Source organism: Vicia villosa, unplaced genomic scaffold (assembly GCF_029867415.1).
Source record: "Vicia villosa cultivar HV-30 ecotype Madison, WI unplaced genomic scaffold, Vvil1.0 ctg.000481F_1_1, whole genome shotgun sequence".
NCBI classification, from domain to species: Eukaryota; Viridiplantae; Streptophyta; class Magnoliopsida; order Fabales; family Fabaceae; genus Vicia; species Vicia villosa.
In genome coordinates, this window is record NW_026705234.1 from 110,042 (window position 1) to 121,239 (window position 11,198).

At 35.1% G+C, this 11,198-nt stretch overlaps 1 protein-coding gene across 1 annotated transcript; it reads left to right on the forward strand.

The window, feature by feature from the left end:
• Positions 1-1,245: 1,245 nt before the first annotated feature.
• Positions 1,246-10,922, forward strand: LOC131628796 (purple acid phosphatase 15-like). The gene is made up of 6 exons (XM_058899612.1): positions 1,246-1,679; positions 3,925-4,116; positions 4,206-4,757; positions 4,843-5,033; positions 10,203-10,487; positions 10,581-10,922. The coding sequence occupies exons 1-6, from the start codon at positions 1,403-1,405 to the stop codon at positions 10,716-10,718; spliced, it is 1,635 nt and encodes a 544-aa protein (XP_058755595.1). The 5' UTR covers positions 1,246-1,402; the 3' UTR covers positions 10,719-10,922.
• Positions 10,923-11,198: the final 276 nt, after the last annotated feature.

An 11,198-nucleotide genomic window follows, 5' to 3' on the forward strand; every position in this document is an offset into this window, starting at 1 on the left:
AACCCGATAAGATCGGCCCATTTTTAAGACAAAAATTTAGAGTCTTAAAATGACAAATAGGTAAACCCTCGCCAAAAGATTGCACACAGAAACACATCATCGTGCCTATCACAACTATTGAATAAATCCAATGGTCTCTTGTACTTCATGATGTGTTCATTGTATGTTTTTAACCATCACTCGTATATAAACATGATTACGTGCCAAAAATAAAATAAATAGTAATGTCATTAGAATGAGTTTGAATTGTAACCTTTTTAAAATTTATGTTTAACTTAATAAAGAACATAGTCTCTCAATAAATCCTTCGAGAAGAAAGATTAGTGCGGGAATTAGATATTATGTAATGTTACGAGATTGTGATTAATGATATGGTAAATAAAATGAAAATAGGTCAAGAGAAATCACACAAGATTTATATTGGTTCACCAAAATGACTATTCTAATCCTCATAGCTTTTAAGAGTTACTTATAAGAGATGGTTGAAAGTATTTTCTTATAAGTGTGCACTTTTTTAACTACGTTATATATCTTTATTTTAATTTTTAATAATTTTCTATTTTAAATTATTTCTATTTTTAATTTTATATAATTTATTTTTAAATATATATTTTTGTTAAATTCATGCAAATTTTAAATTTCAAATTAAGATTAATTACAGTTTTTTAATCATATTTTCACTTATTCGTAAAATTGGTTTTTGTATCTAAAATAAATTTAATGTATTTTTTTAATCATATTTTTACTTTTGATAAACTAAACACTTCAAAAAATCAATTTTACTTCTTTAGATTAATTATAACATGATTTTCTTACCTTCAATTCATTTTTGAGAAAAATTAATTTTACATAACGTTTTATTCAAAATCAAGCAGGTGTAATACTATTTGTTATGTAAAGTCACTTAGATAATTAATTATTTAAATATTATTAACTAAATTATTAAAATAAGTCATTTTTATAGTTAAAATAAATTTAAAAAATTATTTTTAATTCCAAAATAGAAGAAAAAGCTAAAACAGAGTAATTTTTAAATAGAAATCTGAAAGAAAGAAAAAAACTAAAACTTAAATTTATAGAAGCTGACTTTTGTTGAAGACTATTATGATTTCTTCTTAAATAAAAAACATCATTTGACAATTTAAAAATCAGTAAAGTAAGGTTGAAAGAAACGTGTAAGCATGTTATATAAACTTGAGCGTGAAGAGTCGAAAAGGTTGAACGTGGTTTACACGTCAGCAGAGCACAAGTTTTCCAGATTTGTGGATTTTCAATCTCATCTCCCTCGAGACAAAAAATAGTTCTTTCTTTACAATTTTATATTAATTTAATTCTGTGACCATTCACATGCTTATATACATTTAAATACACATCAATGCTTAGCTTCACGCTCCTTTAAAAAATGGGTTCAGTTTTAGTGTCTCCTCTTATTGTTACACTGTCTCTGTTACTGTTGTTATCGATAGCCATTGTTGACGGTGGAGTTCGTATTCCAACGACTCTGGATGGACCTTTCAAGCCTGTGACGGTTCCTCTTGACAAGAGCTTCCGTGGAAACGCGGTGGACTTGCCAGACACAGATCCTCTTGTTCAGAGAAATGTTGAAGGTTTTGAACCGGAACAAATCTCGCTCTCACTCTCTGCTTCTCATAACTCCGTTTGGGTTTCTTGGATCACAGGTACACACCATGTTTTTTTTTTTTTTTTCATTACTAGTTGTTTCTCAACTTCAAATAAGAGGTCACAAATCACTGTGAACTCATCTTCTCTTTTCTCTTTTCTTTTTGGGATTTCCACCCAAGATGTATATTGTATTATCTCTTCTACAATGACTTGAGTAAGTCACGGGAAAATGAAATGTAAAATCAATTTTTTTTAAATTGTTTTTGAAATAATTCCAAGAAGTGATGTTTTAAAAAAAATAATACTAGTCTTTTAAGTTTATTATAAGAAAGAATTTATTTTTAAATTCATTCAATTGATTTCAATTCGATGTATTTGAAAATATCTTCGGATAACTAAGTATTTGAACTATAAGGATGATCACAATAAGACTGCATTTAGCGTATAAATGTTGAATCACATTTGGGAGTTTAATCTTACTGCAGAGTAACAGAACTTAAACTTTTCTTATCAAAAATTGACGGAAATGACTAACTTGTAAAGTTTTTTATTTAAGGGATTAAGCGGAACACCAATTTAATTAAGAGGTATTAAACGTAATATTTATTAAAAAAACATTTATAAAAAGTATTTCAAAAATAAAAAAAGTTTCTCTTTTTAAAGTTAAAACAAAACGTCCCTATATTAACTACAATTCTTATGAAAGGTAAATCTAGAAAAGTCAATTTTTTGTTGTTTTTTCTAAATGCAGTTAATGACAATGTTTTCACCTGTATCGAATGGAACAATTGACTTAGCAAGTACACTCGCTGAATCTTAGATTCAGATCCTCTCCTTTTTTTTTTCTCTTTGCTGCCATCCCTTCTTCTGCAATCTAAACATTTGATATCTTTTAAATACAACTTTTTTAATTTTTTATTTTTATCCATTGAAATATTTTGGCCCTATGGAGGGCAGAATTCAAAGAGCCGGAGATGATCCTGCGCCTGAATCTTACTCAAAGTAGAAGTAGAAGTAAGAATTAATTAACTCTGTAGTCAACATCAATTGAAAAAAAAAAATTATGTATATTTTTGTTATAGTAACTGGTAGTATTTGATAATTGATTTTGATATGTATAAATTATTATTGGTTTAAGGTTTAATATAAATAAATTATAAATGCCTATAAATTAACAATTTTTTAAATATTATATTTTAAAAATATTAAAATCAATTGTATAATTTTAGAATCACTCTTTCCTACTTTAATAGAGGAACCAATCTTATACTTAGTGTCATATTATATTGGTTAGTTTAATGTCAATTTTTTTTATATAAATAAATTATAAGTCGATTAATTGAATATAAAAGAGATTACGATTTTTTTTAAATAGTTTGTTTGTAGGTTTTAAAAAAATATATTTAAATAAAATACAATAGTTTTTCATTTTATCCTCCAAATTAAAAAAGATTTAATCAAATTTAATATCTTTATTTCTTTTAGTGGTCAGTTATTCAACACATCCTTAATCATTAAAAAGTGTTTGAGAAGTGTCTAAGTAATTTTTGAATTGTATTAAAATCAAAGATTAAGACACTTGTCTCACATGTGTGTTAAACTATTAAGCACAAACATTGGGACACGAAACAATACGGCACTCCGTAAACGATAATGTCAAAAACATAAGACACCGTCATTCCTACATATATTATATATAATAGTGCTTGAGCTTTATTTATCCATCTATTATTAGAAGAATTAAAAATATTCTAATCAAAATATTCATCTAAACATAACTTCATTACATGATTAATCCTTTTATTACACATGTGTGATATTTGTCCCAAAAAATATATAAAGTGTATTGAAGCAGATAAAGAAACTTTGTTTTTAAAACACTTGTCTGAGTTGTCTGACACGTGTTGTATAAATATTATGAGGGTCAAACACAGACTAAAAAAGTGTCGAAGCCAAAAGAAAACTACTTTTTTAGGGATATTTGTTTGAATTTTTTGACACGTGTAGTACAAGTCATACAAGTGTCGGACATGATGCGTGTTAAACACCGCAACACATGTGTTTGAGCTTCATTGGTTGTACATGATTCGAGTTCAAAGATATCACCTGTTTTTTTTAAACATATATGGCTTTAAAAATTGGAGTTTTTTCTATTTGTCTCACGTACTCTATCACATAGTTTCTTAAGCCTATCAAACACAAGGATACATGTAATGTGTCTGTGTTTATTGATAAGTAGTGTCTGTTTATTTAACACATTTGGCATAAAACAAATATGATTTTGTTGGTTTATATTTACAGGAGAGTTCCAAATTGGAGAAAACATAGAACCATTAGATCCTACAACAGTTGCTAGCATAGTTCAATATGGAAGATTCGGAAGGTCGTTGACTCGCCAAGCTGCTGGTTATTCCCTTGTGTACAGTCAGCTATATCCTTTTGAAGGACTTCAAAACTACACTTCAGGAATCATACATCATGTTCGTCTCACGGGTACGACACTCTACCTTTAACTACAAGCAACCCTTTCCCTTTCTCTCATATGCACCAACCCTTCTTGAATTGTATTCTCTATGCTGCAGGACTCAAACCCGACACTCTATATCAATACAAATGTGGAGATCCATCTTTGTCCGTAATGAGCGACATTCACTATTTCAGAACAATGCCAGTTTCAGGCCCCAAGAGTTACCCTAGCAGAATAGCGGTGGTTGGAGACTTAGGTCTTACGTATAATACCACGTCGACCGTCGATCATATGGCCAGCAATCATCCTGGTCTTATTCTATTGGTTGGTGATGCTAGTTATGCTAACTTGTATCTTACTAATGGTTCTAGTTCAGATTGCTACTCTTGCTCTTTTAATAATACTCCCATCCATGAAACCTATCAACCGCGTTGGGATTATTGGGGAAGGTACATGCAACCTCTGATTTCTAGTGTCCCGATAATGGTAGTAGAAGGGAATCATGAGATAGAACAACAAGCCGAGAACAAAACATTCGTTGCTTATAGTTCTCGGTTTGCATTTCCGTCAGAAGAGAGTGGATCGTCGTCCACTTTCTATTATTCTTTCAATGCTGGAGGAATACATTTTATAATGCTGGGCGCGTACATATCGTACGACAAGTCAGGTTAACTCTACGTTCGTCATTTTCTTCTTGTTTCTTTGACATTTTCGATAGTCCTCGTGTATCTGACATGGCTAAAGTATTGCAGGGGACCAGTATAAATGGTTGGAGAAGGATTTGGCTTCTGTTGACAGGGAAGTAACTCCATGGTTGGTAGCTACATGGCATGCACCTTGGTACAGCACCTACAAGGCACATTATAGAGAAGCAGAATGTATGAGAGTCGAAATGGAAGATTTATTATATAAATACGGTGTTGACATTGTCTTCAATGGACATGTAAGCATATTGCCGTTCTTAGTTTACTATACTAACTTAGTTCATTAGTTTAGTTAGTATCTAGATCCAATGGCTGTTATTTAATCTTAGTGTGTGTATATATACTTGACACCTCATGTATCTTATCATTAATTCTTCAATACAACAGTTAATTCCTTTTCTTTGTTAATCTTGCACAGCCTTTCTGTTACGTTTCTGTTGCAGAGTTTGTTACACTTTTTCTCCCTCAATGGCGTATATCACCATTGTTGATATGGTATCAGAGCTTATCAAGCTCTGGTAGCCATTGCCTCTTCTTCTTCTCCTTTCGTTGTTCTGATTGACGATTTTCTTTTCTCTTCGATCGCTTTACCTTGCGTTCCTTCTCCTTCATCAATGGCGTACCAGAGCTATGCAGATTTCTCCACCAATTCCGCTAATCCCTTCTATTTGCATCCAAACGAAAATCCAGCGCTTGTGCTCGTTTCTCCTCCACTTGACGTCAAGAACTACCATATTTGGGCTCGTTCAATGCAGATTGCGTTGATATCCAAGAACAAAGACAGGTTTATCGATGGAACTCTTCCTAAACCACCGGTATCTGATCCACTCTATGCGCCTTGGATTCGGTGCAATACGATGGTTCTAGCCTGGATTCAACGCTCAATTTCGGAGTCGATTGCGAAGTCAGTGTTATGGATTGATAATGCAGCTGGTGTTTGGAGGAACTTGCAAATTAGGTTTTCTCATGGGGATATCTTTCGTATTTCTGACATCCAAGAAGAATTGTACAAGTTTCGTCAAGGTACACTCGATGTCTCTAATTACTTTACTCAGATGAAAGTTATGTGGGATGAACTTGAGAATTACCGTCCCATTCCTGTTTGTACATGTGCTATTCCATGTTCTTGTGACGCTATTGCCTCTGTTCAGCGCTATAGGGAACAAGATTATGTGTTGCGTTTCTTAAAGGGATTAAATGACAAATTCACACACTCAAAATCACAAATTATGATGATGAACCCTCTTCCCAATATTGATAAGGCTTTCTCCCTTGTTATACAACAAGAGCGAGAATTGAATAGTTCTGTTTCTAATTTGGTATCTCCTGCTAGTACTAATGATGAAGTTACTGCTCTGAATGTTCAAACTCAGAGTAACAATGGTAAGTCTGGCTATGGTAATTCCTTCAAAGGAAAATCTCAGGGTTATGCTGGTCCTAAGGGACATGCTAGGGTGTGTACTCACTGTGGAAGGACCAATCATACTATTGAGACTTGTTTTCTCAAGCATGGCTTCCCACCAGGCTACAAGGGTAAGAGCAAACCTCCAGGTTCTAATGCTACCTCAGGTTCTAATGCTGCCTCTCAGCCTGCTGCTGTGGCTCATACTGCTTCTGAGAATCAATCCTCAAGCTCATCCTCTGCACCCTCGTTTGGTCTTACTCAAGAGCAATATACTCACATCTTGGCATTGCTACAACAGTCACAGCTTAACTCCCAAGCCAACTCTATCTCCACCTCTCCTTTTGCCTTGACCTCACACTCAAACACCAATGGTAAGAATCCTCATCTTTGGATTCTTGACACTGGGGCTACAGATCACATTTGTTTTGATCTTTCATTATTCACTACTCATAAAAATATAATTCCTATCCCTGTTAATCTGCCCAATGGCTCTCAAATAGTTGCATCCATAGCTGGTACTGTTGTCATTTCTCATTCATTAACATTACAAAATGTCTTGTATATTCCTAGCTTTCATGTTAACCTTGTTTCTATTGCTAAACTTGTTGATAGCAATGATTGTTTTGTTCAGTTCCATGCTGATGCTTGTCACATAATGCAGAACAATTCCAAGGCAATGATTGGTATAGCTAATGTGCAAAGGGGGCTCTATATCCTCGAGACTACAAGTTCTCATTCTTTTGTTTCTTCTGTTAATAATACTTCTTGTAATACATGGCATTTAAGACTTGGTCATGTACCTTTCTTAGGTTTACAGGAAATTTCAAAATTGTTTCCTTTTATTACTTGTAATAATAAACTTGATCCTTGTGATTCTTGTCACTTTGCTAAGCAAAAGAAATTGTCTTTTCCTATTAGCATTTCAAATTCCTGTGCTCCTTTTCATATATTGCATGCTGACCTATGGGGTCCTTTCTCTACTGTCTCTACTTTAGGACATAGGTATTTCTTAACTTTAGTGGATGATTATACTAGGTTCACTTGGGTTATCTTTCTCAAAACAAAAGACCAAACTAAAGCTAGCTTCATTCAATTTGTGGCTCTCATTGAAAACCAATTCAAAACTTCCCTTAAGTGTCTTAGGTCTGACAATGGTACAGAATTCCTTGCTCTTACTGATTTTCTGCTATCTAAAGGAATTATTCATCAGAGATCCTGTGTTGAGACTCCTCAACAAAATGGTGTCGTTGAGAGAAAACACCAACACATTCTAAATGTGGCTCGTGCATTGTATTTTCATTCTAATGTTCCTTTAAACCTTTGGAATTTTTGTGTGCAACATGCTGTGCACTTGATCAACCGCCTGCCCACTCCCCTTCTGAAATCTAAATCTCCTTATGAGGTATTATTTCAGCAGCCACCTTCTCTTATCCATTTGAAAGTATTTGGCTGTTTATGTTTTTCCTCTACTTTACAAGCACATAGGACAAAATTTCAACCTAGAGCTCAAAAAGCTGTTTTTCTAGGCTTTAGGGATGGTACCAAGGGTTATATAGTTTATAATATTGAGAGTCATGTCATCTCTGTGTCCAGAAATGTCCTTTTCTATGAGCATATCTTCCCCTTTAAGATTCCATCTGTACCATCCAATTCTCCCCATAAGTCTCCTCCAATTGAATTTCTTGACTTGCCTCCACATGTTCCTACTGGTCAGCCTAGCACCACTGAGTTGTCTCTTCCTTCTGCTTTAGGTTCATCACCTGACAGTAATAGCATTAATCAGTCCCCACTTGATACAACATCCTCTCCTTTACCTGTCAGTTCCTCTACTGAACCTGTTCCTTTACCTGGCAGTCCCTTTGCTGAGCCTGACCCTATTTCTAGTCCTTCTAGTGACAGCATGTCATCTGCCCCCAACTCAGCCTTAAATCCCTCTCTTGACTCTTCCTTTCAGCCTGCCAATACAGATACCTCTTTACCCCCTTTAAGACATTCTACTAGATCCTCCAATCCTCCTAGATATCTTGATGATTACCATTGCTATTCTGCTCAAACTTCTAACTCTACTCAGTCCTCCAAAGTTGCTTATCCTCTTTCTTCTGTCTTATCCTATCACAATTGCTCTACTGCTTATAAGAATTTTTGTTGTTCTGTTTCAACAAATATTGAACCTAAAACATATTCCCAGGCTGTTAAGCATAACTGTTGGATCGATGCCATGAATGTTGAGTTGCAGGCCCTTGATAAGAATCATACTTGGACTGTAGTGGATTTGCCTTATGGAAAGGTTCCAATTGGTTGTAGGTGGGTGTACAAGATTAAATACAAGGCTGATGGTTCCATTGAAAGGTATAAAGCCAGGCTTGTTGCAAAGGGGTACACTCAGCTTGAGGGAGTTGACTACTTTGATACTTTTTCTCCCGTGGCTAAGATCACCACAGTTCGAGTTCTTTTGTCTGTTGCTGCCATTAAAGGTTGGTACTTAGAGCAATTGGATGTTAACAATGCTTTTTTACATGGTGACTTGCATGAGGAAGTCTACATGTCCATTCCACCTGGTCTCTCTGTTTCCAATTCTACACAGGTATGCAAATTACAGAAATCCTTGTATGGCCTTAAACAGGCAAGCAGGCAGTGGTATTCAAAATTATCTGTTTTTCTTCTTTCTCTGGGGTACTCTCAATCTCAGGCAGATCACTCCCTGTACACCAAGGTCACTCACAATAGTTTCACTGCCTTGCTCGTTTATGTTGATGACATAGTTTTGGCAGGTAATTCACTTGATGAGATCCATTCTGTCAAACATGTCCTTGATCAGAAATTTAAAATTAAGGATCTTGGCCACTTGAGGTTCTTTTTAGGCTTTGAAATAGCAAGATCCACTAAGGGAATTTTTTTGAATCAGAGGAAGTATGCACTCGAATTGTTGGAAGAAACAGGTTTACTTGCTTGCAAGCCTTCATCTGTGCCTTTTGATCCAAATTTAAAACTGTCTACTTCTACTGGCCAGGCTTTGCAGGACCCTACTTCCTATCGCAAGTTGATTGGCAAATTGATCTACCTCACTCATACTAGGCCAGACATATCCTATGCAGTGCAACAATTGAGCCAATATGTTTCTAAGCCATTACTTCCACATTACCAGGCTGCCATTAAGCTTCTCAGATACCTCAAGCTATTCCCTGCTAAGGGCATCTTGTTCTCTTCCACTAGTGAGTTCAAGCTTTATGGTTTTGCTGATTCTGATTGGGCCAGGTGTCCAGATACGCGTAGATCCACCACTGGTTTTTGTGTTCTTCTTGGCACGTCTCTTCTTTGTTGGAAATCAAAGAAACAAAACACGGTGTCTCGCTCTTCAACTGAAGCCGAATACAGGGCGCTAGCATCTTTGTCTTGTGAGCTCCAGTGGTTGCAATTTTTGTTCAAAGATCTCACCATCACTATGTCTCAGCCGGCCTCTGTTTATTGTGACAGTAAATCCGCTATATACTTAGCTCATAATCCTGCATTTCACGAACGTAGCAAGCACATCGAGCTTGATTGTCATGTTATTCGTGAAAAGATTCAGTCCAAACTTCTTCATCTTCTGCCAATCTCCACCAAAAACCAGCTTGCAGACATGTTTACTAAGCCATTACACTCACCTGCCCTGACTTCCATCTTGTCCAAGTTAGGTCTATGTAGCATACATAGTCCAACTTGAGGGGGGATCTTAGTTTACTATACTAACTTAGTTCATTAGTTTAGTTAGTATCTAGATCCAATGGCTGTTATTTAATCTTAGTGTGTGTATATATACTTGACACCTCATGTATCTTATCATTAATTCTTCAATACAACAGTTAATTCCTTTTCTTTGTTAATCTTGCACAGCCTTTCTGTTACGTTTCTGTTGCAGAGTTTGTTACACTTTTTCTCCCTCAATGGCGTATATCACCATTGTTGATAGCCGTTTTCATTACGAATAATTGTTATATGAAATTCTAATGAGAACATTGATCAGGTTCATGCATATGAGAGATCAAACCGAGTATATAACTACACATTGGATCCCTGCGGTCCTGTTCATATCACGGTTGGCGACGGTGGTAACCGGGAAAAGATGGCGATTACTCACGCGGATGAACCAGGAAACTGTCCAGAACCATCAACTACACCAGATGAGTACATGGGCGGCTTCTGCGCCTTTAATTTTACGTCCGGCCCTGCAACAGGTAAGTTCTGTTGGGACCGACAGCCTGATTATAGCGCTTTCCGCGAAAGCAGCTTCGGTCATGGGATTCTAGAGGTAATGTTTCTTTCTGTAGTCTCCACACATTTGTCTAATAGGTCCTCTAAATCTGTGGTAGAATAGTAATGTATATATTATGGTGTAATGCAGATGAAGAATGAAACTCATGCATTATGGATTTGGCACCGCAATCAAGACTTTTATGGCAGTGCTGGTGATGAGATTTACATTGTTAGGCAGCCTGAGAAGTGTCCACCAGTCAAGACAGAGGAGATACATAAAACATGAATATGAATATAAGACAACATAGATTCAATACTTTCATCAACATTTTCTTTTACATTTTGTGAAAATTGATCTAGCCTTGTCATAAACTTTAAAAATACTAAACATTGTTTCTAAAGATGCAATTCTTCCTAGCTTCCTGCCATTTTCTCTTCTATTAGTCTATCACAATTGTTTGCTAAAAGAATTATGAGAATTATCACAATTTTTAGCCAAGTCCATTTTACTAATCTGTCTGTACTTAAATATACAACATTCTTTTTTTTATTTATTTATTAAAAGGCTAAATAATATATAGTAATACAATTTTAACACCAAAACATGTGTTTTTTACGCTTGAGATAATACAAAGATTGTCACTCTGAAAGCAAAAGCAGATAGAGTCTCGCAACTACCAACTATCTAGTGAAATAGTGAAACTAACTAGTTTAACATGATCATACATCACGTAAGCATACATAACTTGGATTCATAGTTCTACAA